The following is a 27,454-nucleotide window of genomic DNA, read 5'->3' as shown; positions in this document are numbered from 1 at the left end:
ATATTTTCGGTTATTTTTACGGATTTATTTTGAGATCATTTAACATTTTTTGGTTGTAACATTCAGTGGGTCTTGAAATATTCATGGTAATATTTATAGTAGTTTTGTAGGTAAGCTGTTGGTCCGTATATTTTGAATTCCCTGTTGATCAAGTCGCTAATCAAAAAGCTGAGGCGCGGGCACTGCTGGGACAGCTCCTCAGGTGAAAACGGCAATATTCCGAGAATCGTTATGTGGATGAGTTTTAAGGCTGGCACCTTGCTGAGTATATTGTATTGCAGATAAGATTCTCCCGTCTGATTGTGCACATGCAGCAGAGCAAGAGCCTCCATCTTATCCGCCGATTCCAAGAGCCGTGTTATCTGATAATCCCGCACATCACAGTGACGCATGTCCAAGAAGAGTAGGGAGCGTGCAACCTTACAGACAGCATTCACGATATCGGGCGACCACTTGGCATGGTCCAATTTAAGGGCACGTAGGCGGAGAGTCTCCGACGCCCCCTGGCACAGGGGATTGAGATATCGAAGGATATCTTTGTCGCTGGTCGAGTAGCCCACGGTTATGTGCAGGCTCTTCAAATGGCGACCTAGTAAAAGCAACAACTCCTCTTGAAAGGGAGGAGGGTGCCGCATAGTGAACTCCAAGTCCCGAAATCGGTGCAGTTGCCGTTCAATGGCCTCATCGAAACGTGTGTGGACTTCACTAAAAAGCGGCAGTAGCTCGTCGAATCCAAAATGAAGTAAAATGTTGTCCAAACAGTCGTCGTTGAGTTGCAAGAGGTTCATCTTAGGCTCTTCTGAAATGGAATTGGACTATTAGTGGTAATGGTGGTACATAATGCAAAAATTTCACTCTTCAATTGAGACCAGTAAAAAAAACTTTATGTGAAAAGCATGCAGGGAGAGTGAGATATAGAATCATGTAGACATATAGGATATAAGAATAGCTAAAAAAAAACAACACTAGCACGAATGTATCGTTGTGCCAGGTCAATCGAATCCGAAGCGACATCTCCCAGAGGTCTTCGGCTCCTGAGGTTACAGCGTATTTGAATATAAATTGCGTGCACACGTATTCTCACGCATTCTAGTTTTATGCGTTTAATAATTTCTGGTTGAAATAGAGCTGAAGACCTCTGGGAGCTGTCGCCGCAATTTCAGTTACTTTCTAGTGGCGGTATTGCAGAGTAGTGCTGTGTAATACGAGTGCGAACTATCAGAATATGTTCGGTTCGCGATAGTATCGTTAAATCAGCTGGCCCCCATCTCTGCATATATGATGGTTTATGTTTATGGCCGCTCATTTATTCGTCAAAAAGTGAGCTCCAATTGGATTTGTATAATTCCAATACCGTTTATGCACAATTGGGAAAAATCCCATACCGTTTGTGCTCAATTGGGGAAAATCCCATACCGTTTGTCCGCAATTGGGAAATATCGAATTGGAAATTTCATTTTCAAAATTGTGATTCATATAAACTCGTCTCGAACCGAAACTCACTTATCCAAGAGAAGAGCTCAAACTCCACGAGTCGCGACGGCAGAGGTGCAAATAAAAAGTGTTTGCGTGGATTAAAATTTTCTCCACCATCAATCAAAATCAATTAGGTACTCGTCTGCTGGTGCCCAATTCCATTCCTCCTTGAGTCAACTGTGCGGTGACATCCCCATCCCAATTGGAAATTGGAACAGCACACACACACACTAGCAAACACAATGGATGACTTAGGTGAGTGAAACCACTTTTCCCCCCAGCCCAGCAGTGCATAGCATACGTACCCAAACCACAAACTTATGCTGCAGCTCAAGGTCAGTTAAGTTGCGTGGCGGAGAGTTAATTAGCATTCCAGGCTGGTGCCAGGCAACGAAAACGGCCGCCAAGTGGCGATGAATAATTTCGGAGATTGGATTCTTATCTTGCTAATCAACCCAAGTGATTACCAATCAGACTTTTTTTTTTTCTTATTCACATGTACTAGGCGCATTGCTTGTTTAAGATTTGCATTCCTTGCTCTGTTCATTCCTGAATATAGCAAATAGACCGATATCGTCTCGTCGTCACTTTCCAGTATGCGAGGGTGTGGTTCTTCCCGATTCCCGAACGCGAACCGAACCCTTGGATTGTTAATGATCTGGGCGAACATCCAACTTTCTGGTTTTCTGTTCTTATTTGTTTTGTTTTGTTTTGTTTTCTCTCCTTCCATTTCGATTCTCTGGAACGACTTTTAGTCATCATCAGCAAAAAAAAGGTTGTCGTCTCATAAGTGTATCTGGAAGCTTACTTTATTTTCATTATGACACAATTCTTCGCTGTTTTCCAGTCGTTGTGTGTGTGCAAGCTTGTTTCTGGCTGATCAGACATTCTTGAGAAATGAGTAAAGTAAAGAAAGGCCAGGTCACACAAAAACACGCGAATGCAACTCCAAAATTCCAGCTGACCGACAATCCACCTACGCACAGTGGGTCGGCATCCAATGAAAAATAATCAATTAACGAACGAGTGCAGAATACCATCACCATCATACCATTCCCATACAGGAAACTGATTGCTCCTCTTCTTTTCGGTCTTGTGCCACAATTACATTGCATCAATTTTGCAGCCATTAGTGAGTGCGCGCCCACTTCATTGATGGAGCCTACCCACTCGACACGCAAGCAACAGACCAGGGTCTGTTCGTGTTGCGTGTGTGCACTGTAAGAGCTGTTGACTGTGCAGCTGTCTGGGATGATTTTTTGAGATCAGATCGGTTATGTCTGGATTTAAGGGTCGTTGGCGTTCGTTGGAGTGCAGCAACACATTGGTACAAAAGACGATATTTAATGGAATCACCCAGAAACCGCAGTCCATACACTGTTAGCTCCGCTAATGCAATATTTCGAGCTCATCGCTAAAATGATTTGACTTACGCGGAAGGTAGCTTTCTTTCCAAATCACTCTTGGCACACTGTGTACACGCACAAACAACAAACGTACGACAATCTTTGTCTCCGCTTTGGTTTCCTTTTCCGTGTGACTCCCACTTGCGGTCTGGTCGATGCTTCGGCTGCCACAGGCAAAACGAAAATCGGCTGGCTCTCACAGCGCCAGCAGATTGTTTACCTCTCCCTCTCTCTCTCTCTCTCTATGGTGGGGCTCTCAGAGAGCGGACTATTTCTAATGGAGCTCCGCTCCCAATTGATGGGGTCGGGTCCCATTTCGTTTTCAGTCGCTCGCGACGCCTTTAACTCAATAGAGAGCGCGACGCGCGCGCGTGTCGTCGATTCTAGCAAAATATTGGAGACAACAAACTGTCAAAGTGCATTGTAAAGTGTGGAAAAAGTGCAATCGGAAGATCGGGAGTATGGGAGTACAGAAGCCGAAAAAAAAGCGAATTCAATAAAAACCAGCTAACGCTGTCAATAAGTCCAGTGATCAATGTTCAAATACGCGTGAAGAAGTAAAACAAAAAAATATAAAAAAAAATAGATGAAAAATCATCGCAACTTGGTTTGTGATATTGCGGCAGGTGGTAGCGTGGGAAATTGTTTACTTTGCTCGGAGAAAAACAGCAGAGCAGAAAAGCAAGAAATCTGACAAAAAGCAGATAAAAAACCGAAAAGCAAAGACAAGAGATAATAGATAAGCGGGGAATGTCTCCAGTAGCTAAAATCTAGATAAATCAAATTAGGTCCAAAGGTAATGTGAATCGCATTGGGGACTTGGGATTTGTTCAGATTAACGGATCCGTCGGTCGTATAAGAGTGGACAATGTTTTCCTCAAAACATCTTAATTTGCACTAATTATGGATCCAATTAGAAAGCTAAAAGACATCTAGATAGATGAGGTATTTGCCCCCATGTGGCAGCGCATAGAGGCTTGGTTGCCGTCATTAATTTTATGGGGGGACCGACCAAACGGATTAGATCGTAGGCGTTGGGATGGAAATTTGTTTTGGGTATTTCTGGAGGGGAAATGCTCCGAACGAAACACCAAATACCACCACCAAAATCAACAACAAAACCAATTAAATTGTGCCCACTTAATCTATTAAAATTATGACATATTTCACATATTTTATGCACTCGAAAGAAACAGAGCAGTGTATCGGGGAGGGAGGGTGTAGCGATGCTACGACTTCCCCTCGTTTCAAAGGGGGAACATTACAAAAGTATCTCGGGTTACGAAAGCAAATGGAAATGCTGGAGAATGATGTAAGCCCAACCGCCTGACAAAGTGCTCACAAATAAACATTTCGTTGCCGTTGTGGTGTTCAATCGAATGCACTTATGAGATCCCCTTCGGCCTGCCCTGCCCTTTCATTACGCCGATCCTCTCTGATCGCTGATCTGTCGAACGTTTCCATTTTAAGCTCATCTCTCATCTCTGTCCACGCCTAATCTCGTACTACTTAGCACTGCTGCTTGTTCTTAGTGCAATGAGTTCATCGCTGTTCGAATTTCGATTGCTGCTTAGCAGGTTCCTATTCCCATTCCCTCCATCTCTCTTGATCGCTCTCAGGCACATTTAACACAATGATTCTTATCTCTAAGCCATTCAATTTCAATTAGTGTTTCTTTCTGTTGTTTCTTTCTACTGGATAATGATCACGAACATCTCTCATATATTTTCAATTCCTTGTAGTTCACTGCAAAGTGCATTTAACTCCTCGTTAAATGCTGGACTTGAGTACATAGTTTCCTTACCAATCAATACCACAATACCAATACCTGCCAAACGATACACATTTTAGGGCTGTGACGCATAGTCTCCAAATCTTATCACGAAGCGAGACTCCCGAAGGGGTTTTCCAGGGCCAATGCGTTGCCATAAATTGGCCAAGTTTATCAACAGAAAGGCCAAAGATATCCAAAGATCAGTTCAAATATCTGCCCAAAGATCTCTCGGTGTGTACTCAGTTCCGTTTTTGTTCCCCACGCTCTCTGTTCTTCTCACCTTCTTGCGCCTTCAGCAAGGTCAACACACGAAAGCCGCATTCACGCACACATTTTATCTACTTGCTAATAAAATATTTATATTGAGATCGCACCGATCTCGTGGAATTTCCTTTCGTGCCTTTGACTTTTAAAAATACTCGTAGTAGAAGGCAGACCCCAGACCGTTTGCCGAAAAAATTGCCAACGAACGTCAATGCCCATCATATATCCGCACGGAGTAATGTAATGCCTCCCGCTCCCCCCAGGTGTGCTTTCGGTCGGTCTGTCTGTCGGTCTGTCGGTCAGAAGGAAACTTATTTGTTTATAAAATGGCCTGGAACGTGGAAAGTGAGTTTCGAAGGCTTCTTTCACCTTTCTTTCCTTTTTGGCAAGGCTCTGCGGAAATCTGTTGCGGCATTTTCAATTAATTTTCCCCCATTTTCCCTAGATTGGGTCTCCCTTCGTTAGTCACGGACTCGTTCTCATGCCAGAGAAGAGATCCAAAAACGACGACGACCGAGACGTCGCCTTTGATTTGCTAGAAATTGTAGTTGTTTTTTGTTTGTTTTTGGTTTTGGGTATATTTTTAGTTGCCAATCATTGGTGTTGACGTAATTTGGCAACCTTGATTTCCCTTCCCCTCCCTTTCCTATCCTTTCCTTTTTCTTTTCTTTCCTGCCTTTCCCTTCCCTTCCCAACCCGTTGGGTGTATTTTTGGTGTTGCTTTGTTTTTAGTTTTAGAATTTATGTTTATTATTTTTTACCTTTTCCAATGTGTCGTCTCTGTGTGTTTTGTTTGAAACAAATGCGAAACGAAACAAAATGTGTGGCCTGCACGTTCGTTTGGGTATTTTTATGATTCCATAAATCTGTCTTTATGGATCGTTTGGCGCTCAACTTGATCTGGGCATAGATTTAGTATGTATACGTATGTATCTGCAGTTGATCGTAAATTCCGTTGGATCCATAGATCATCTATTGAGAATCACCCACGCACGCACCTTCTCTCTTTCTTCTTTAGTTGAACGGATTTATAGATCATGCTATCTGGCTTTTGATCTGGTGATCGCAAAGATAAAGAGAATTCACTCCTCTGGATCCAGTTTAGTGATTTCTGTGATATATTGGTCTAAGGGATCCCCATCACAATCTTCAGCTGAAGAGATATTCCCTTCATCTCAAATCATTCACTGATTGAGTTCTTCTGATCTCAAATTGCTCTCCGTGGATTAATTGGCAATCAACTTCAATGTTTTTCTATCCAAAATATCTCTTCATCGATCGCGTCATTATCTCAAATGCACCATATTCCCTAGACAACCATTGGTTTGAGCATGAAGTCGCTTTCTTTAGTTTGACTCGGGGGCAAAGCTCTGTAGACAACGACAACGACATCGACAACATCCACAAAATCCACACTGACAGGAAAAACTCAATGCAAACAAAACTACAAATCCGTCGTCGAGCCCCGAAAGGCCAAAAATAAAAATGCGCTTATAAATAATTCAAATGAAACTTTTAGCTGCCGGTAGCCAGCCACAAAAGCAACAAAAATAAAAGAAACACAAACATCAGATACAAAATAAAAATGTCATTAGACAGTTCCTTGGTTATTTATTGACTTCCCCAAAGAACAAAGTGAGCAGAAAGTGAATGCCTCCATCGAAACAATGGATAGAACAATGTACGGAAAAATTGACCCAGGAGCGCGACAGCCATATCGCACAGCTCGGAGCAAAGGCATCCTGCCTGGTTGTAAGTATCCATCTTAGTATTCCCCATTCAAGTCCTTTAGCAGAGATCGGTTATCGATTCACATGGTATTGGCTCCTTCAGATGACCTCCGACCGAGGTTGGTGGTGGCTTCAAGCCAGTAATCCTTTTTCCACGATCTATCAACGTAATAGAGGTACACGAATGACACGAAAGAAGACCATTCGCAACGAGCAAATGTTTGATTTATAGCAAAAAATTTAATTTATGACCATATTGCAATTAAGATCAAGTGTACAAAAGATCTCCCGTTTATTAAGTATATAACTATCGAATTTTACTAAACCAAAACTATTCCGATCTATTTCCACACAACAATCGATATTGTCTTAAGTTTGGGAGCTTCACATACAAACCTGAAAAGACTGTTTCCGTCGCCGGCGCAAGGACGATCGTTCAGTTCGAAGGCCTGGGAGTCCTTATATACGTAGCCCAAATGAATGCAATGCTCCCTGTTCCCCGCGTTGTCGGGTTGGTCGTGAGCCCATCTCAGACTGTTGATCCTCTGGCCATTGGTGAACCATTTGTGGGTTCCCGTGCAGCCCAGATCGTTCCCAGACGTCCAGTAGTTTTCGCGATCTGCATTAGCCTTTAGATACCGGGCAATGGCATCGAATTCCCCGTCTGTCTCGAACGTAACCAATTCGGCGTCCAGCTCCCGGCATTTCTCGTAGGCCACGTACCAGTTCACTCTCTCCCTCCCAAAGAAGTAGTATCCATCGTTGATTTTGGTGAATGGTTCCGATTTCAGGACAACTCCGATGTGATTACCTGTTCCCACAGAATCTCGTTACTTCCATCGGATTCTGGACTTGACATTGGAGCCTTACCGTCATTTATTTCAATGGTGAACTCCTCGTGGCCCCAGCCCTCCTTTGCGCTGGATACCAAAACGAGGAATAGAACCGTATACTTCAGCATTTCTCTGCCCACTGACCGCTCCGACTGTGACTTGAGGGCTACGTGCAAGAATTTCTGTTGAATGTCTGTTTTTATACCCGTACTCAAAAAAGAGTTAAGGGGTATATTAGATTTTTGGTAAAAGTGGATGTGTGCAACGCAGAGAAGGAAACGTTTCCGACCCCATAAAGTATATATATTCTTGATCAGCATCAATAGCCGAGTCGATATAGCTATGTCTGTCTGTCCGTCTGTCCGTCCTGTTGAGCGCCTAGATCTCAGAGACTATAAGAGCTAGGGCAACCAAATTTGGTTTCCAGACTCATGTGATATTCCACTGCACTCCACAAGTGTATTTCAAAATTTCGCCCCGCCCCCTTCCGCCCTCACAAAAGACGAAAATCTGTGCCAGGCACATTTTTAAAGATACGCTAAAACTAAAATCGCAGTATCGTAGAGAATGCCCATATCTACCAGACTGCCGAATCTGAATCAGATCAGATCATAATTATAGCCAGAATGAAGAAATTAATTTTCAGTTGCTTCCCCTGCCCCCTCCTGACAACAACAACGCAACTCATTTTCCTTCTCGCTCGCACACTATGACGCGTTCAGTGCGCGAGCAACCCCTAGCGGAGGAGATGTAGAATCTAAATGGTTCATGTATAATCTACATGTATGATGTAGAATATACATAATATTTGTAGATGTAGATAACAGATGTAGCAAAAAAATGTAAAATGTAACATTTTTTTTAAAATTCTAATATTCTAAAAAATCATATGCTCAAAAATGTATATACTGACTGAGTACGGGTATAAGTAGAGTCGCGTCCCCAGAAGCGACTCGCACGTTCCTTCTCGTTAAAATTACAATTGCTAAACATTTCACCACACTCATTGTCTTTCTTTTGTTTGATGCAATTTCGGGTTTCGTATCGCTGCATGGAACAAAGAAAGTTCAGATAGCTGAATACGAATTAGTCGAGTTCAGTAGAAATTATGCAATCAGCAAGTATTGGGGAGAATTAAATCACGGGCACCGATAAGCGGTAGTATCTAATTTTAATTTAATTTTAAATTTTATTTGCCAAGGGTGTGCTAATCAGAGGTTCGGATTTTAGTATATGACGCATGGGAGGGCAGAGGCATCGATCAAGAGAATAAGATTGTCTGGATAGTTCTCTTAAGAGAGCCACGAGTGTCGAGTGTGATCGGATTATATCATCCGTATATATGAGTACTCGGGGAGTTTGTTCCTTTGAAGGCAGGTCTTTTAAACAGAGTGTGAAAAGCAAGGGGTCTGTGAGGATATTGGAGGGTTATGGAGTTCTTGAAAAGCAATCTGAGTCTTGAAATATGCGTAACTTGAAATAAAGCTCAAGAGATTTTGCGATTAAAACGGTTGTTGCCGAACATCGGCCCTGGGACAGCACATTATGAGACCGTTTTGATTAAAATGCAAAATAAATTGTGGCATTTGTGAAAATATTTGGGGCATACTTTTGGGGTTTTGGCCACAACTCGTATTAAATTCCCCATTTCGGGGCGTGCCCCAAACACATAAGCATATGTATTCCAAATCTCCATCAAAATGTAATAAAAAAAATAAAAATCAAAAAATGGGCAATGTTGCTGCAAAACGGAGACATGTACTTTATACTTTTGTCTGACTTTCGCCGTTATAAAGGCGTTGCATGCCTTGATGTGATGGAAGAATCCTTGGTCCTCAAATCTCATACTAAATTTTCCAGAAACATACTCTGAAAAGGGTGTTTAAGGTGTTTAAAACCAATCGGAATACGAGTATAAGAAAATCTAGAGAGTACAGAAATACACGAAAATTGAGAGGCATTACAGAGGCAATCTCTATTAAAGTTAACAGCAAAACACCCAACGCGTCGGCTATGTAAACAAGAAAAGACTCACATACACACATAGGGGTGACGTAATTTTAACACAAAAGATGCACATCATCCGCTCCCTGTCTGCCTGGGATAGCCTACCTTCCTGGTTATGCTAGCAGGTACGAAAAGCAACGTTCGTCTCTCTATTTTTTAAAGGTTTTGGTATTTGTTTGATCGTAAGATTATTCTCAGTGTATTTTGGTCGAGTATAAATTGACTACGAAGTTGTTCACAGTTTACTATGCCATGCCTTACTTTACTTTCTACCTTACTTTGCTGGCCGTTATTCTTGCTGAGCGGGAGAGCGGGGGCGTCGAGAGACTCTTAGCAGCACATTTTACATTCCTGGATGATTTTATTGGCTCTAAGTACGAAAGGAATGTGGCCCATTCGTTGTATATTTTACAGCGATCCCATTTCTTTTCTTCTCCCATTAGAAGGGTAAATAAATTTCGGTTACCCGAAGTTTTCCATCATCGAGAGGCGAGGCTCGCCCATGAAATTCATGTGCCACTGTTGGCCCACACGCTTTGCAGCATTTAGTTTACATTTTGTTGGGAGTTCTATTAATTACCCAAAGACGAGCAGCACCTCGATTGCATGCCAAGTCGATTCTCCAGGTGTCGGAGCTTCATTTGAATACTTCCAATTCAGTGTGCACTGCGACGCCGTGCGGTCTTCATCGTATCGTATCTCTCACCTGCAGCAGAAACGAGTGACCTGCTGCTGACAGCAAGAAAAGTGAATAAATTGAAATGAAAATCGGTAAGCGGAGTCTGCTGTTGGGTGTGGAGGTGTGGGACTCACTCGTATTACTATCTGGTATCTGGTAGTCGACGGCCTTACTACGCGACTCATTCATTAGATCATTGTTCCCATTGAGGCGACAGAATAACCAATTATTGGCGGTGGGCGTTAGTGGTTTTCATTCGAAGACTGTTCTATTTATTGCCAGACACGATACTTTGTTTGTATACTCTGTATGCGTACACATTGTTTGTATGTATGGATATGCATATATATATTTATGTACCTATAATGTATAGATAGCGCGTTTCAAAAGTGTAAGACAGGAAAATCCCCCGAAATAATATAAAGCATTAGTAAAATGATGTTAAATATACACTGAGATTTCAGTATGAATACACATCTGTTCATTGGTACTACATAATTAAATATGAAACATCATTTACAAATAATTCGATTTGATAATTCAATAATTTGTGTACTTCATAATGTGAATGCGATTGAAAATAGAAAACTCAGTGTGGCTCTCTATCTCTCCAATACTCTCTCACTAAAATGCGTATTTTTCGTCGACCATATTTCGTTGGGTTATTTTGACTATAAATCTATATTCAATCACTATTGCAATTTAACGTATCGATATCTAAACATTTATCTTCTTGAACATTTTATAATTCAATCCAAGCCAATACTAAGTAAATTTTTTTCAATAAAAACTTTCTATTTATTATATATTTTTTAGTATTTCTTCATGGAAGGTTTTATTTGAATCCGATCTGTTGGTCTGATGGTCTCGTAACGCACTGTATCATGATTCAGTATATACGAACGAGTATGTGCACCTGTATAGGGGGATTACGAACGATATGCTACAATAATTGCTGTGGTGATCGCCTGCGGGCATCGGCATCTGAGCCACCATTGATTGATTAGATTGATATTGATGGGTGATATGATCCCATAAATTAGGGGTCTTATAGTTCCAGTGCGGAAGTCCAAACAGCACAAAAAACACGTTAAAAGCTTATTGGTAATGCAGAACCAGTTCTGACACAGGTTGACACAGGTCGGGGGCCTTCGGCCTTTTCTTTTTGATTATCTCTCCACCTTTGTGGTATCGGACCTGTGGATTCTATGTATGCAGTTAACCTTTGATCCAAAAGATCCAAGACAGTCAAATAGCGATCAAAACAAAACAGATTAAATAAAAGCAATTTCAATTTGTTCATTTTCTGTTTTGTTTTTGTTGTTTTACTAATTTTAGTTTTCGTTTCAAAGTCAAGTGATTCATCTACCAAAAAAAAACCACTCAAAACACCAAAAGATCAGAGTGAAAATGAGACAAAGAGAGAGAGAGAGAAAGATCTCTGTGGCTTATTTTGTTCGTTGCTGCGTAAGCTGCAAGGTGTTTTTATACTCGTAAAAATCAAGGGTATATGGAATGTAATACCGAAGAAATTGTTCCCAAGAGACCTGAGAGTTATATCTATAGGTCCTATGACATCCGATTAGATCAAGTGTTGCTTGGCATCCACAATTTGCATATACGGGGGATTCGATTTTGTAGAAATATAGAATAGAATTGTAGAATAGTACTGTCATCGATATCGGGTCATTATTACAACCAGAATCAGGAAAACAGGTTCCCAGGCGAGGCTGGCACTTCTGCTCAAACCTTAATGTATTTTGGATACTGCGTACATGTCAGAATAGTTGTGGAGAATGCCCTTTCCTCCATATAAAACCCTGTACATCCAGAAAGTACATACCCAGAGTATCCACAATGGCCTCCTTTGAGTACCAGGTATCGCTCGGGTCGAGACACTCGACTACATAGACACGCGACGCGACGCGAGTGAGTTTTCCGTTTGAGTTGGCTTGGCTATGCTTTGAGTAATTCAGCATCGGTGCCGTTTGTTGTCGGCCGTCGTTTTTACAGTTTGTTCAGTTGCTTTCAAGATTTTGCCGAGCGACTTTGCTTTGACTCGAGAGTCCGCGAATGAGACCCGCGAGTGTCTGAGTGTGCGTGTGTCTGAGAGTGCAAGAGTTGAATTAAACCGTACGCAATCGATCAGAAATTAAAACAACAGCGGTAGCAAACCGAAGCAGAAACAGAAACCGAAAGCAAATGAAAACGAAAGTGCCAAAGAAAAGGAGCCGCTCTAATACACAGTAACACAGAAATGCACAGAAGAGAGTCGTGGCCGGAGCGTGTGTAACATGTGTGGAAGCGAGAAGAAGCAGACCAACAACATTGATTCAACTGCTCTCTCACCCACGCTCTCCCTGCACCCACATCTCTCTCTTCACACAGCATTGTGCATGTAGTAGTTGTTTCCTCTCTCTTGCTGCAGCATTGTGCAAGCAAGCTGTCATTGCCATCTCAACAGCTGCTGTATGTCATGTGCTCTGTAGCTCTGGTCCCTCTGTCTCCCCCTTGATTGAGTGAAACTCCCCCAGGCCATCGCTTTCAATTGATTTTAATTGCGTTCGTTTCATTGCATTCCATATAAATAATAAATAATATTCCGAGTGTCTTTTAAATTCAGCTACATTGCCCAGCGAATCGGCCATTTCCATCACATATATGTATGCACATATGTATGTAAATATTGTACATCAATATATATGTACATATGTATGTACGTACGTTATTCCGCTCTTGGCCACCCGTCTTCTTCTTCGTCATCACCGTTGACCCACTGATGCGTGACGTTCTGATAACCCTGCCCTGTCCTATTTTTAGACCCCCTTCCCAGACACATCCCAGAGAACAGAAAACCATCTGGGAACCGACTGCCCGTCGTACAGACCCACATATGGCGGAATGAATGATTTCCCCGTCAACCACATGTTCGATCTTCCATTTGGTACTATTTATAAGCATATTGCGAAATAAATTGCTCGATCTCGCTTCCCAATAAGCCCCATACCATCCCGCCCGGAGACACCCTGTTCCTCCACTTTGGATGCTTTTATTATATTCGTTATAAATGTGGCTGCCAAAAATAATATAAATCGCGTCACACCTTATTTTCCTTTATATAACTCAAAATCGTTTCATTTAATTTGAGCGAGCGGGAAATATGTTTAGTCTCACTCTCCATAGAGACAGATCCCATCCCTCTCTCTATCCCTCTCATTGTTTGGCCTACAGGTGTGCTGTTGTGTGCTGCCTCTGGACAGGACCATCAACTTTTCAACCTTAGGAATTCTGTTAGATTTATTTGTGGACTTTGATGTCTTAATCGTTTGCTGTCATGTTTCCCCTCCCTTACCCCTGCTAGTGGATAGTGGTTTTGTTGTCTTTGCTCTTGTGGGTGGGTCAAATGGAAATGTCGGAGTGCGATGAGATGACAGCTACCTCAAGGTGACAGCTATCCATGACAGTTTGTGGAAGCTATCATCCAAGTTACTTAAACATAAACATTAAGACAACAGCCAACATATATAAATAGCTGTACAGCTTTTATAGAGTCATTAATGTTTCTTTCTCAGCATTGCATTGGAAGGGTATATCCTATCCTATGCTATCCTCTCCTACTTGTATGATTTCCTATACCCTATCCGCAAACAACATGTTCATGTTTCATAGCCATTTGCCGCCACTTCCTCAGCCATTTTCCCGTTCTTAGCCAAATTATAAGCGAAAAGAATGCAAACAACATTAATTTGATCAAATATGTGTATAGCAACTTTAAGGAACACACATACCCCCATATCCATACCCATACCCATGCGCATACAAGCTCGTAGTATTATGGCATCGTGTAGATATCGCGATATTTCTAGACTTGGTGCGACTTTTAGCCCGTTCGACAAGTTCGGCCCACGAAAACTGAATCAAACAAATATTGTGTGTAGACAGGGACATCTGTCTCTTGCTGTCTCTATCTTTGGCTAGTTTTTGGGCTGCAGTGTGGGTGTCTTTTCGGTTTGACTTTGTTTGGCTTGGTCCGACTCTGGTCCCACTCTGGTCCCCGGGTTGATTGAGTTTTCAGTGATTAAATTTGCTCAGTTGGCAACTGAACTTTCGCGTTGTTGCTGCTTTTTCTGTTTCTGTTTCTGTTGTGCTGTGACTAAACGCATACCGCTTATAGTGGTCCAGTGCTCCTAAGCGGAATTTAGCATACTGCAAAGGCAACAAAGTGACAATCAAACGAGAGAAATATTTCAACATCTTCGATTCTGGCCATATTTGATTGTTAACTGTGTTTCTGTGTTCCTCCTGGGCCCCTCTCAGAAATGCCTGCCAAACTGATATCATCGTCGTTCCACAGTACGCCCCTCAACGACTGCTTTAAAGTGGGCGCGTTTGAGAGACGTTTGGGTAAGTTTGACGCTCGTGACGTGACTGCTTGTTCCATTCGAGTGTGGATTATATATTGTGGGTGTTAATGTAGGGTTAATGATAAAGTCAATCCTGCTCTTTTGCGGGGGTGAGCTCCCCATTAGCCGTGAGGTCAAGTTCAAGAAACTGCAGCAAGGAAAAATAATTTTTCCTTTTTTAACTATACACAATATGACATGCTTTCGAATACTATAACCATTATACACTCACGGCTCACGAGCTCACGGCTCTCTAGCTTAAGTACGCTATCAATTAGCAATCATCGAGAAAAAGAAGACTTGAATAGAAATTGCTCTGTGTTTTATTCTGCTAGAATACACACTTAAATAATTGTTAGGGTTATTGGCAGATCTTTCCGTTGAAGAAATTTTTTTGAAAAAAATATTTGACATATTTACTGTAGGGCGGCGGTGGGTACATCCTCGCTGCCAGCGCTCCCACAGTGATGCTTGACTCGAGACGCACAAGAAAATGCGGTAAAAGTGCTCGAGTTTTGGAAAAAAAACAACATACATGTCGTGTCCATGACGCGTCACAGTGATGATCGTCTCTATTTTCGTTAATAAGTGTTTTTGTTCTTGGACTGCTCTCAAATTTAAAAAGCCTGCCCATAGCTGCTGCAAGGAGCGATCGTATCTGCGACCATGTGTCTGCGGCATTTAGGAGGCAAGCTTTCAGTGACCAACCATTCCCCGCCATTAGCCAAGACACACACCACAGGCAAGAGCTGTGGAAAGGTCTCAAGTTTTCAGCGAATTATCGTATCTCGTAGCCAAGAAAAAGAAAACAAATAAAACGGAACGGAACGGTTCTGATAAGAAACTTTTGTCCGAAGATACTGCCAGGCAGCAATGGCAGCCGAGTGAATGGATTCTCCGCTCAGTTATCTGAGACCTATGCGTCAGAGGTGCAGTGCCAGGTGCTTGAAATCGGAATTGGGAAGTTAAATATAAGTTACGAAAGTTTCCGGAAAAAGAACAATTTCATACGGGCCATGGCCAACTATGGCGATTACGACAATCTTGGTAGCCTAAGACCTTTCTCTCTTTTCCCACGACCAATTTCAAAGTTCTTTTCCTCTTTGCAGATGCTCTCCTAGCCGATCTGCAGAACAGTGTTCCGGGCCAACCCCAATCCCAACAGCCTCAGCCGCAGTATGGAACCGTGCAGCCGAAGCAGCATCAGCAGCAGCAACAGCAGCAGTTTGTGGACAATACACCAGGCTATGGGAGCCTCAGGGGCAAGGCCCAACCGCAGGTGGTGAGTACATCGGAGAAGTAAAGCCACTCCATTCAAGTAAAGCCACGTCTCTAACCGTCGCTAACTTTTTTCAGTACCAGGATCACTACAGCGTAGAGACGCGCTCCCCAACGGCAGGCGACTTCAATGGCTCCTCCTCCATTCCGAGCAACGGCTACTCGAGCCAGGGCGGTGGCTCCCTGCCACGCAAGCCCGCAGCCACGGCGGTGGGGCAGAACAGCTCGGGATTGTCGGAGCTGGACTCGCTGCTGCAGGATCTGCAGAATGCCCGATACAACAACGGCGGAGTCGACAAGGGACTGAAGGGTGAGACACGAAACAACTTACACTCCTCCAAAGGCAATATATAATCCTTGTGTCCTTGCATCCTTCTCAGAAATTGATGTGCCAGTCAACTACAGCACGCCAGTCTCGAAGTACAACACCTACAACAACTATGCCACAGTCGAGGAGCGCCCCACCATGGACAGCCTGCTCAACGAGCTGGACAACGCCCACATCTACGCCGTGCCCAACGGGTAAGCGGATCAGACCATAGCAGAACAAACAGACATTAACTCGATTTTTCTTTACTCGTATTGACACGCAGATCTGGACACAAATCCCCAACGCCCGGACGCCATGTCACCATCACAGTGCGCGAAACAAAGACGGAGAAGCTGACAGGACCCGATGGTCCAGGTATTTACATTGTAATCCCACAGACTTTCAATCTTTACCTTGCTGATGTGTGTTCTCTTGTGTTTGCAGTTGGCTCGCTGGAGGAGCAGATTGTGCAGCAGAAAGATTCGTATACGCAGAACAATGTCGCTCCAGGGCCCCAACACCAGCATCAGCACCAGGCATATACGTCGCAAGCCACCAAGGAACTGGACGACCTGATGGCCTCGCTTTCCGACTTCAAGGTGAGTGATCGGCCACTGGAGACAAGCCAGTGGGAGCGTGATTGTTGGCGGGGTAGAGTTTTTGTGCGAGATTATCATGGGACTGGCATTTACAATTGAAACTAACAGAGGAATAAATAATGTACATAAATAGTATGGTCATATTTGTGATTAGGAATTAAATGCAATGAGCACTGCATTGTCGATAGAAAGAATCTCTATCTCTATGGCTATATCGACTCCGCTATTGATGCTGACTAAGAATATGTATATGCATATACTTTATGGGGTCGGAAGAGTTTCGTTCTCTGCGTTGCACACATCACCTTTTACCACAAATACAATATACCCCATAACTCTTCGAGTACGGGTATAAACAGAGTACGCATTCCACATTAAAAGATATTTGGAAACCACCAATGAGACAATGACTATATAACCACAGAAAGAGTACAATTGTGATGAGATAAGAATAAGATAAGAATAAAGGAAAACTGACTGGGGGAATGCGAAATTGGACAAACGACAAAACGAATGACGGACAGGAACAAGCGTGGAATGTGATACAAGATGAACTTAATCTTAGACATAGCTGATGAACAGTGGAGTAAACAATCTAGTTGGAATGCATAGTAATCTCTCTTTTAAGAATTGAAGAACACAACCACAACTACGTTAAATGCCCTTTCAGTGAGGAATATGAGTAAACTATTGGCTGGTGGAGGGAGAATCAACAGAGAAAACCCCACCCTCTACTGCTAAGACACACTGGAAGAAAGATAAATCACATTTCATGTTTTTGTTTGCTATAGATGTGATCTGATCGAAGCGTGTTGCGAGTATCCAGTAGATAAGAGCACAAGTTTATATCAAATGTAGAGACAGTCTATTACATAGAATAAATTTAGAAAACATATACATATATTTCAATAATTTGAAATAACGAACGAATTTATTTAGTATCCCAAAGCTAAATACAAGTATTTTGAAATTAATTTGAAATTAGTTTGTTGCAGACCGAACAAATGTTTTCACTTTTTTCACCTGTCGGAGTGTTCCGCTCACTTTGAACAGCGTCAAAACAAATTTCATATGGCCAGTGAGGAAGACGGAGGAGACTCTGCTCCTCTTCAACCAACTCTTTCGCCGTCGGATAGGTAGATAGATATTAGATATTTTTAGCCCACAACAACCTAATGTTCTGTTGGCGGTAATAAAAACCATAAACTGAACAGATTTATCATCGCAACTCGTGTGACGCAGGCCAACAAAGCGATGGACATCGACCCAATAGACACCGCGGGACCCTCCGACCCAACCTAATCCCATTCAAGCGCCCTTAGTCGGACCCCACCTCATCTACACATCATGCCATCGGCAGATACATAGTTCTTGACTTTGACATGATGCGAGCATGATATGCAAAGGCACATAGTATGTGGATCTGGTCTACGTTTTATGGGATACATAAATTGATCTGGCTAATGAAGTCTGACTATTGTGATGGCCAACATTTATACGGGCTGAAATGATTGTCAGACTTGATCGATTTATTGCACACGGCGCTACAATATTACTATATTATATGCTATATTGTTGAATGTACCACTAAATAGTGGACTTTTTCATGAACAGTTGAGTCCTTGAATCAGAGAAATATCCTTCTTTAACGTTCCCACTTTCCATATCTTTAAGTACTTTCTGTACAGATCCACAGACTGAATCACAATGGATAATAGCACAGGTGGCCATGTATCGACGGGGGTTTTGCGTGCATCAATAGCAAACATAAAATATATCTTGTAGCGGAATCCCATCGTTCCCGCTTGTTTATACAGTGTATCTCATTTTCATTTCCCATTAACCCATCAATCAAATCGTGGGAGCCATCGAGTAAACAAACATTCGCCTTATTATTTCTGCATTGCACTTCTTCAAATATGTGTATCCAAAAGATATACAGTTTCGCCTTCACTTGGATTTGAATATTTTCTTGTTGTACTTCCACATGCGTTTGAAGAACACATCTTGTACACAACATCTTGAAGATGATGTATCGTAACAGATGTCTTTTGAATTTTATTCAGACGTTTTCCTGTTGTTTTTACTTTGATTTTTAAAAATATATTTTTACTGCTGTCAGCTTGCTCCTTTCCTTTTAAAATGTTGCAATTTTTGGGTCAAGGCTGGAGTGGGGTGGATCATTTCATAAAGGTTCTCCGATATAAATTTAGTATATACCTTTTATGTTGATGGAGATTTATTTACCCTTAACAAGAGTATAACAACATTTACTTTTTGGGGTACACTTTCACTCTTATACTATATACTCGTAGCCCTAGCAAACCGAAGTCCAAGGATTTTTATTCACAGTTCCAAAGCACTTCGATTCTTCCTGCATGCTGTGCTGTACATCTTTTGCTGTGTCTGTATCGTACTAGCTAAATTGTCATACCAAACGTACATATTTGAAAGATTCTGGACCGCCGTAGAATACCATTTGATTTATGAAAAATGCTTTATTTTATGTTGATTTTCATAATATTTAAAATGTCAAATGGCTTGTGGTTTATTTGACACTCAAAGTGGTGTCTTTTAATAGAACTAGATAATGATACCCTTTCAGAGGGTATAATAATGTTAAATGGATGTTTGCATCCCACAAAAGAATGTATCTCCGATGCTTTAAAGTTATCAATACTTTTGTACACATATACGAGTATCCGAGCTCATATATATTGATTCTTGTTTTGTTTCTAAAGTTATTTTACTCAATTAATATCGATTGGAAGATACTTCAGGTCCATCCGTGAAAGTATATAACTGGCACAGACTAGACGAACGATTTTGTACTCTTCAAGGGTATACTCTGTGAAAATGTACATATTATACCCTGAAGAGTATACTCTTATGGTCAGAAAAGGCCTTTAAAGGTACTTAACATTCCAAGTCGCGCCAAATGGTGAAAACCTTCAGGCCATTTGATTTGATTCCCTCGACCTAAGTGTGTGCCTTGTAGGCACTTTACGAGAGGAATGCAGAGGAAATTATCACTTTGTCGCTCAGTTATTTGAACCGCATTCAATTATAATTAATTACTAAGTGAAAAATATGTGTACATATATTCTTCATTATTTTGGCAATCGATGCGATGCCGCGCAGCAACAGAATTATCAGAATGTTGGCTGCAAGCAAGCAGACACCGATTGTGGCGAGTGAATGTGTCTGGTGGGGGATGGGGCATGGGGCATGGGCAGGGGGATCTGTGATCTGTGGATCCGAGTAAATTGCAATTCAATGTCATTGACGAGAGAAGATGCATATGTATGTATGTACATATGTACATATATGTTTCTTCATAGGAGTATATGGACAGATATGTATATGTACATATGTATGTAGTGGAGGTCGTGTCTGTTAATTATTTAATATCATTTTCAATTTTCTGCCTCACGGCCCCACGGAGTGTGGGGAGAGGGAAGGACAAGGCAAGGCGTGTCCGTGACTTTTGTTGATATGATAAATATGAAAATGAAATAGCCTTTCCCTCCATCTCCCTCTATGTCTGTATGTGTGTGGAAAGCGCAAAAAAGAACAAGGAAAACATAAAAATATATTCGGATATAAACAATATTGCACACGGCCCGTGTACATTTTCCTCGTTGGATTTTCTCGTGGTCCGTTTGGTTCCGTTGCGGAGTGCTGGGTGGTGGGTGGAGGGGTCGCCCACACACAACTTTGGTCAGACACAAACGGACAGTTAGTCGGCCGCACTTCCTCCTGCCCCCGCCCCCGCCCCCGCATGTCCCACCACCACCTCTTCCCGGCCGCTGTCAACACACACATTTTCCACAGCGCCTTCTTGCTTTAGTTTTTCATTGCAAATCATTTGCATGGCTATTTTTGAATAGGTATCTTTTTCTATAACCAAATATCCATATAATTATGCGATCTACATATGCATACATACACATGAGCGGACCTGCGTGTGTGTGTATTTGTATACAAAAATATATTGGATTTTCAATATTTTTGTTGGCTCTTTCATTGCCATCATCATCATCATCTGCTGGCAGTGCCCGAATCTGCATTTACCCTTTGCTTCTGTCCGTTCCACATTGATCGAGATTTCCTCTTTGGCTCCTTCATGCCATCCTTCCGCCCCATCCACCTTCCACCCTCTACTCTCTACCCTCTAGCGAGTGTTTACCGCTTCCATCGTGTTTGGCTCTGGCACACGCCCATGCGCTTTTTATGGGGAAATCCTGTTGGCCAGCCGGTCGGCGTTCATTTTTATAGTCCCCGCCAAGCCGCCAAGCGACGATTTCGGCCTCTCCTTCTATTCTATTTTGTATACGATTTAGGTCTTAAAATAGAACAACAGAATATTGAAAAAAGTAAAACCCGCCAACGCCAAACCCAATGGCAATTGCTTTGGCGACGGTACAAGAGCGGAGCGAGGCTGTTTACGGGTTGGGCCCCAAAAAAAGCCATTGTGGATATTATTGTGCATGATTTCTTCTTCCATTACGTGTATTCTACAGATAGAGAAATGTAGTGAGTTGAAAAACGAGTTAAAAAAACAGTTTTCCAAAATCTTTAAAATATTTGTACAGTAGAAAAAATACAATTCTTGGGTGGGATTCTTTGACCTAAAAAAGAAAATAATATGTTTTTTTTACGCGCGAACATGTATCTAACATTTAAGAAAAATCATGCTGCTAATGATTTGATCCACTACACTTCAAGACTTACCTAAGGGGAAAGACAGATATAAAATTAGAAACGAGAAGAAATGTTGTGACTGGGAACATGTGACTCCTCATTCACACGATTCAGATGGTGAGCATACCCTGTGAGGTAGCCCTGGAACCCGGGTATGTTTGCTCCTTCCAAAGAGCAGATATGATCCAAAAGCCCACTGGCCAAATAAATAGTTTTCCAACAAGTTGAGCAACCTTTGTTTGAGTGATGGATCCGATGCGTTTGATAGCTAACTCTACATAGAGGTTCATTGTGATTCACATTGGAAAAATATAGTCAAGCAAAGTCGCTTCTGTGTCCGCGACTCTACTTTTATATCCGCACCTAGTCTGTGTATACATAAATACATATCTGAGCTACAACTGTCATCCACATCTACATTTACAGTGTAGATTCTACATCTCCTCTGCTAGGGGGACACATTCAACGAGGCAGAGTTTGAGAGCGAGAAAGAGAATGAGTAGCGATGCAGCGCTGCAGGGGCTGGGTTTAGCAGCTGAACATGAATTTCTTCATTCTGGCTATAACAATTATCTGATCTGATCCAGATTCGGCCATCTGATTGATATGGTCATTCTCTACGATACTGCGTTTTCTCGTATCTTCAAAAATGTAGCTGCCACACTGCTATCACATGAGTCTTAAAACAAAATTTGGTTGCTTTAGCTCTTATAGTATCTGAGAACAAGGCGTCAAACAAGACGGACGCACAGACAGACAGACATGGATATATTCCTTCTAACGCAGGTTACACACATCCACTCTTCGAGTACGGTTATAAAAACGATAAATAAGTTTGGTACCCATCTCTAAAGTGCCATCAGTCCAAAAGCTGTGGCACTAATTTTGCTATTAGATAAGGAAATTTATTATTTTAGAGTTTACGATCCCAACATTTGTGGAACTGATCGATCACTATCCCTTGAGAGCGCCCAATCTGCCCTGCGCGGCCTGATCTGTCCCTGTCAAAAGCAGAAGACGCTCAATTAGGCGTCTACTTATGTAGTTAAGAAGAGGCAGCAGCGAGGCGACACCAACAACACACTAAATGAAAATGCAAAGTTTATGAAAGAAAAATGAACATTGAAATGGAAACTCGCACAACGACAGACAAGATCCATACACCCGCACACATAGAGACAGACACACAGATATACAGATGGGTGGCAACTCCCCCGCCACCCAGCCAAAACGACCCAAGACCCCCCGCCACCAAGCATTCGTATTTTTGGCAATGAACGGAATGAAAACTACGTCAACGTGCAAGAAAAATGCTTTTCATATGAGGAGAGCGTCGTGCGCAACGAGGTCCACACACACACACCCATGCTCATACTCATGTAAAGAAATCAGGCAGGAGAATCTATGGAAAGAGGAAGAGAAGAATTATTTCTGATATTTTTTTGTGGCGGCGGCTAAAAGCAAAAGTTTTTGTGTTAGCGCTCGCACAAGATTTGATTCAGTCGAGGCAGGCACATCGACGCACGAGTAAGAAGGGCGACGCACGGCGACGGATAGGCCCAGGATACCGTCTGTCTGTTCATGCAGAGATGCAAAGATACTAATCATTTGTCCATTCTTCCTGCCCCCACAGGTCAGCAGCAACGGAAGCAGCAACGGAACGAACGGCGCCAGCGGACAATACCCGAACTCAAGTCAGCAGCAGCACACATCGACGGTGCAGCACCAGACGGTAACGGACTACGCCAGACCAAACAAGGGCAGCCAGCAGGCACATCTCACGCAGACCATCGAGGAGACGACCATCGTCGAGGACAGTCGCGAGGACCAGCTGGATTCTATGCTAGGGAACCTACAGGCCAACATGAGTCGCCAAGGAGTCAACACAGTGCAGAAGGGCTGCTGCAACGCCTGCGAGAAGCCGATCGTCGGTCAGGTGATCACCGCCCTCGGCAAGACCTGGCACCCGGAGCACTTCACGTGCAACCACTGCAGCCAGGAGCTGGGCACCCGCAACTTCTTCGAGCGCGACGGCTTCCCCTACTGCGAGACGGACTACCACAACCTGTTCAGCCCGCGCTGCGCCTACTGCAACGGCGCCATTCTGGACAAGTGCGTCACAGCCCTGGACAAAACCTGGCACACGGAGCACTTCTTCTGCGCCCAGTGCGGCCAGCAGTTCGGCGAGGAAGGCTTCCACGAGCGCGACGGCAAGCCCTACTGCCGCAACGACTACTTCGAGATGTTTGCCCCCAAGTGCAACGGCTGCAACCGGGCCATTATGGAGAACTACATCTCGGCTTTAAATTCGCAGTGGCATCCAGACTGCTTTGTCTGCCGGGTAAGTTCTGCAGCCATGGATCCTTGCTGCCTGTCCCAATATATTCACATACTTACGAGTACATATTAATTTAATTATTCCGCATTCGCACGATCATCCGTCATTGTTCCACTATCCATCATGATCCATTATCCAGGACTGCAAGAAGGCTGTGCGCGGCAAGTCCTTCTATGCCATGGAGGGCAAGCCCGTGTGTCCAGAGTGCGTGGGCGTGGATGAGGAGGAATAGGGAGCCAGATACACACACACAAACACACACACAAATCAACAAGAAGCAAGAAGCAAGAAACTGTTGTTGAAGTTCAGCAGCCAACAAAAATAGACCCAGAGCCAGATACAGATACATTTTTGTACGAGTATGCGCGAGCTGCGTGCCACTTTTTGTGGCCGCTCGCTTTTTACTATCACCAACATCCCCGCTGGGGCAGCAGCTGCCTGCCGTCCGTCTCTGTCTATTTTCGGGTTGCGGGTCTAGGAGCAACTGCAACCACAACCAGAATCAGAACCACAGCCCCACAGCACCACAGCATTGGCAACATCCAACATTCAACGAGGCAGCAGCAACCAACAAGCCCCTGACCTGTCCCCTATAACTGTATCTGTTTCTGTATGCCTCTCCAAGCTGGCCCGCTGCCACAGCAGGTGCCGCTGGATAAATGTATACACACGGATACAGTAGTCACCCTCTATGATGGTCTCTGATTGCCCCTGACCCTGGCCTCCTCCCCCCTCTTGACTTGTTGAACTTTTCTATGAAATTTTGGTAGGCTTAAGTCTTTAGGTACATTTTAAATTTAATCATTTATGAAGATGAGCAACAATATTGTAATTTGTTTTTGTAAATAAAATTTAAATAATTACATATTAAAACATACAAAAAGCACAGAAAAAACGGCAAAGAATGTTGGAAAGGGGCGAGCAGGGGAGAGTTGAAAAGCGTTTTCTGTTTTTCAAGGCGCATGCTACGACGCCCACCTCCTCCTGCTGCTCCTCCTCCCACACAGACGACAGGCGGACCTCGTGCCAAGGTCAGGGTCAGCCTGTTTTGACCTTGACATGTGTCTGCCTGTCGCCTCAGTTGTTGTTCTGTTGTTGTGTTGCTCTGTTGCTCTTGTTAAACAAATTACAATATTGTATGCCGTATATGTATGCATGTACATTCGTAGATTTGGATCGTCTGGTCAGCGATCTCCCCAGCGGAAGCCCAGGGGAATAAATTACTTGTGGAAACTATTTTCGCTGCTTACGTACCAGTATCATTCTAGCTTCTAGTACTCGGCGCTCGGCCGGATCCCACCCGATCCCTGTCTACTATAAGTATAGGCGAAACGATTCGCTCTGTTTATGGCCCCGATATAAGTAATGGGAATCTCGGGGTGTTAATCGAATTGATTGGCCAGAACTAAACACGGACGGACTCGTCAATTCTTGAGCGCTGGAGTGCAAAAAGATGTTTTAAATATTTTCCAAAAATAGCCATTCAGAACTGCAATCGTTAGGAATATTATAGAAATCCACCATTGAATGAACGAAATGAACTGAATATTTGTGTATTTTTGGCTTATATTTGATGTTGATTGTTGGTTTCGCTCTATGGCCCACTTTTCAAATAACCCACAGAGCACATTTATGAAATGCCTCAAAGGAAACGCTTGCACCTGTTGTTTATGGAAATTTGATTGATTTGTGCAGAGAGCAGTGGAACACGAAAATAGCTACCGAAGCGCTCTCCAATGTCCTCCCATCTATCCGACTGAATCGGATTTGGAATCGGCATCAGAATGGGTTCTTTTGTTCTCAGTCTTCCTATTTTTTCCTTGGAAGTTGGCCAAAAGCGTGCGCAAAATGTTATTGTCTTAAGACTCCTGTTGTTGTTTTTGCTGTTGCTGTTGTTCAAATGTTTTTCCAAAAGCCAAAGAAAATTAAACAAATGTCGGACTCAGAGATCTCATACTATGTATGTATATGGGTTATGTACATATATTTAACATATGTATTTAAATTTCATGCTGTCTTGTTTTCTAGTGCTGTTCACTTTATTTTGTTTCCAATTAGCCATCCACCGTGCACAGTGGATCCAGGGATACCAGGGCCAGGGATCAGGCAGGGTACGAGTGCTGTCCATTCGAGAGTGTTTTACTTTGGCACTTTTCTTTTCTGAATAAATTGTAATTAGGTTTTTCATGCCAGGCGTAAAGATTCATGCAGAAAATATTATATGGACATACAGCTCGACCGGCTTGCTCGTGGTGGTCGGTCATGCTATATGCCAACTAATTTATAGTCGTAATTAGCCTCCTACGTCGTCTGCACCGCCACTTGGCCCATAATAGATCATTCAAAAAGGCTCCTCCGTCGTCCAACCCCATCATACATCATAATCCCCATAATCATGTGCTCATCCTCTCACGAAGTGCCAGTAGATTGTAGTTTTGTTTTGATGGCGCAGCTTCTGTTTGTCCGAAGCCTAACCAAATTTTTCTGGCATTTTCTTGCAGGACTGTCGACAACCCTTCCAGGGCGGATCGTTCTTTGACCACGAGGGACTGCCATACTGCGAGACGCACTACCATGCCAAGAGGGGATCCCTGTGCGCCGGCTGCTCGAAGCCCATCACCGGACGCTGCATCACGGCCATGTTCAAGAAGTTCCACCCAGAGCACTTCGTATGCGCCTTCTGCCTCAAGCAGCTGAACAAGGGCACGTTCAAGGAGCAGAAGGACAAGCCCTACTGCCACGTCTGCTTCGACAAGATATTCGGTTGATATTCGCACAGTCGGACCGCAGCTGCCAAACTATACAATAGCTATGGATATATACATACACACATAAACTGTTTTTTATACGATTTACGACCCCAAACCCGAACCAACCCATGCACAGCCCACACACCAACCTACAAGTGCTTTGTATAACCGAGTCAAATTAGTAATTTAATTAACGCAGACCGAGCTGGAGGGACGATTGAAACTCGATGCAATCGCCCTGCAATCGTAATCAATCAGCGGGCACTAATCCCAATCAATTATGTCGGTCACTTTGATATTTCTACTCGTTCAACAAACACACAGAATGACCACAAAATGATAATAAATAAATGAGAAAACTAAGAAAACCTCGTACTACTTTATTTGCACACTAAAGTTTTGGGATATGCCAGCTACTTTACTGTTGGATCTAAACAGCTCTAATTCGGGTCTTTGTAGGCTTTTTTTCTTAACTGAGAACAGTGTGAAGCTTTAGGCAATTTAGATTTGGATTGCCTTAGCGCTATTTCAATCAATTGCTTCGATGAGCAGGGTAATACAATTATTTAGAAGTGTTCTAGACTTATGCCAAGCGGCTACTACTGATCTTAATACTGATCTTAAAAGAGGGCACACATTCTACTATCTGACGGTACATGCGACAGCGTGCTGTCGTCTCAACGTTCAAGAGATTAGTGGCTAATATCTGCAGACTTGTTTGCGTTGCAGTCACCTTGCGTTTTCGCCTGCCTATATATAAGTTGTTTTTTTTCATGTCACATGCTCTTAAGGTAAAAGAAATAACTAATGGTTTTCCCACACTTGTACAAAAAACTCAACCTACGAATACACGTGAAAGGTTTAAGCCCAATTTCTGCCCATTAGCAGATAAAATTTTTTTAA

At 42.9% G+C, this 27,454-nt stretch overlaps 3 protein-coding genes across 14 annotated transcripts; 1 reads left to right on the top strand and 2 right to left on the bottom strand.

Annotated features, from left to right (window-relative positions):
• Nucleotides 1-10: 10 nt before the first annotated feature.
• On the bottom strand, nucleotides 11-12,163 carry LOC111079192. Of its 5 annotated transcripts, none has more exons than XM_022374255.2 (2): nucleotides 12,013-12,163; nucleotides 11-799 (listed from the first exon to the last, which is right to left on the bottom strand). In XM_022374255.2, exons 1-2 carry the CDS (start codon nucleotides 12,146-12,148, stop codon nucleotides 63-65), a joined length of 873 nt encoding a protein of 290 aa, XP_022229947.2. In that variant the 5' UTR covers nucleotides 12,149-12,163; the 3' UTR covers nucleotides 11-62. The 5 variants fall into 5 exon arrangements, with proteins under 5 accessions (XP_022229947.2, XP_022229948.2, XP_022229950.2 ...); XM_022374256.2 differs by lacking the exon at nucleotides 12,013-12,163 and adding an exon at nucleotides 2,910-3,037; XM_022374258.2 differs by lacking the exon at nucleotides 12,013-12,163 and adding an exon at nucleotides 1,782-1,800.
• Nucleotides 1,361-26,917, top strand: LOC111079189 (leupaxin). 8 transcript variants are annotated; one of them, XM_022374248.2, is made up of 9 exons: nucleotides 3,291-3,439; nucleotides 6,440-6,672; nucleotides 15,682-15,854; nucleotides 15,929-16,160; nucleotides 16,231-16,372; nucleotides 16,444-16,535; nucleotides 16,605-16,759; nucleotides 23,097-23,804; nucleotides 26,303-26,917. In XM_022374248.2, exons 2-9 carry the CDS (start codon nucleotides 6,588-6,590, stop codon nucleotides 26,567-26,569), a joined length of 1,854 nt encoding a protein of 617 aa, XP_022229940.2. In that variant the 5' UTR covers nucleotides 3,291-3,439; nucleotides 6,440-6,587; the 3' UTR covers nucleotides 26,570-26,917. The 8 variants fall into 8 exon arrangements, with proteins under 8 accessions (XP_022229943.2, XP_022229940.2, XP_022229939.2 ...); XM_022374247.2 differs by having other exon boundaries at nucleotides 6,343-6,672; XM_022374249.2 differs by lacking the exons at nucleotides 3,291-3,439; nucleotides 6,440-6,672 and adding exons at nucleotides 12,213-12,302; nucleotides 14,344-14,573.
• LOC111079193 (C-type lectin 37Da) lies at nucleotides 6,876-7,658 on the bottom strand. The gene is made up of 2 exons (XM_022374260.2): nucleotides 7,521-7,658; nucleotides 6,876-7,461 (listed from the first exon to the last, which is right to left on the bottom strand). The coding sequence occupies exons 1-2, from the start codon at nucleotides 7,609-7,611 to the stop codon at nucleotides 6,992-6,994; spliced, it is 561 nt and encodes a 186-aa protein (XP_022229952.1). The 5' UTR covers nucleotides 7,612-7,658; the 3' UTR covers nucleotides 6,876-6,991.
• Nucleotides 26,918-27,454: the final 537 nt, after the last annotated feature.

The sequence above is a fragment of the Drosophila obscura genome, unplaced genomic scaffold (genome assembly GCF_018151105.1).
Source record: "Drosophila obscura isolate BZ-5 IFL unplaced genomic scaffold, ASM1815110v1 contig_46, whole genome shotgun sequence".
Classification (NCBI taxonomy): domain Eukaryota; kingdom Metazoa; phylum Arthropoda; class Insecta; order Diptera; family Drosophilidae; genus Drosophila; species Drosophila obscura.
The sequence above is the reverse complement of the archived record's forward strand: the minus strand, read 5'-3'. Positions and strand labels throughout refer to the sequence as shown.

Bases quoted from the DNA above. Each gene is read 5' to 3' on its own strand.
- LOC111079193 (XM_022374260.2), bottom strand. From the start codon at position 7,611: ATGCTGAAGTATACGGTTCTATTCCTCGTTTTGGTATCCAGCGCAAAG. The intron at 7,462-7,520 runs GTAAGGCTCCAA...CTGTGGGAACAG, and splicing joins CACCATTGAAATAAATGACG to GTAATCACATCGGAGTTGTC.
- LOC111079189 (XM_022374248.2), top strand. From the start codon at position 6,588: ATGGATAGAACAATGTACGGAAAAATTGACCCAGGAGCGCGACAGCCA. The intron at 16,161-16,230 runs GTGAGACACGAA...CATCCTTCTCAG, and splicing joins AGTCGACAAGGGACTGAAGG to AAATTGATGTGCCAGTCAAC. The intron at 16,536-16,604 runs GTATTTACATTG...TTGTGTTTGCAG, and splicing joins GACAGGACCCGATGGTCCAG to TTGGCTCGCTGGAGGAGCAG.
- LOC111079192 (XM_022374255.2), bottom strand. From the start codon at position 12,148: ATGCTGAATTACTCAAAGCATAGCCAAGCCAACTCAAACGGAAAACTC. The intron at 800-12,012 runs GTATGTACTTTC...ATTCCATTTCAG, and splicing joins GGCCATTGTGGATACTCTGG to AAGAGCCTAAGATGAACCTC.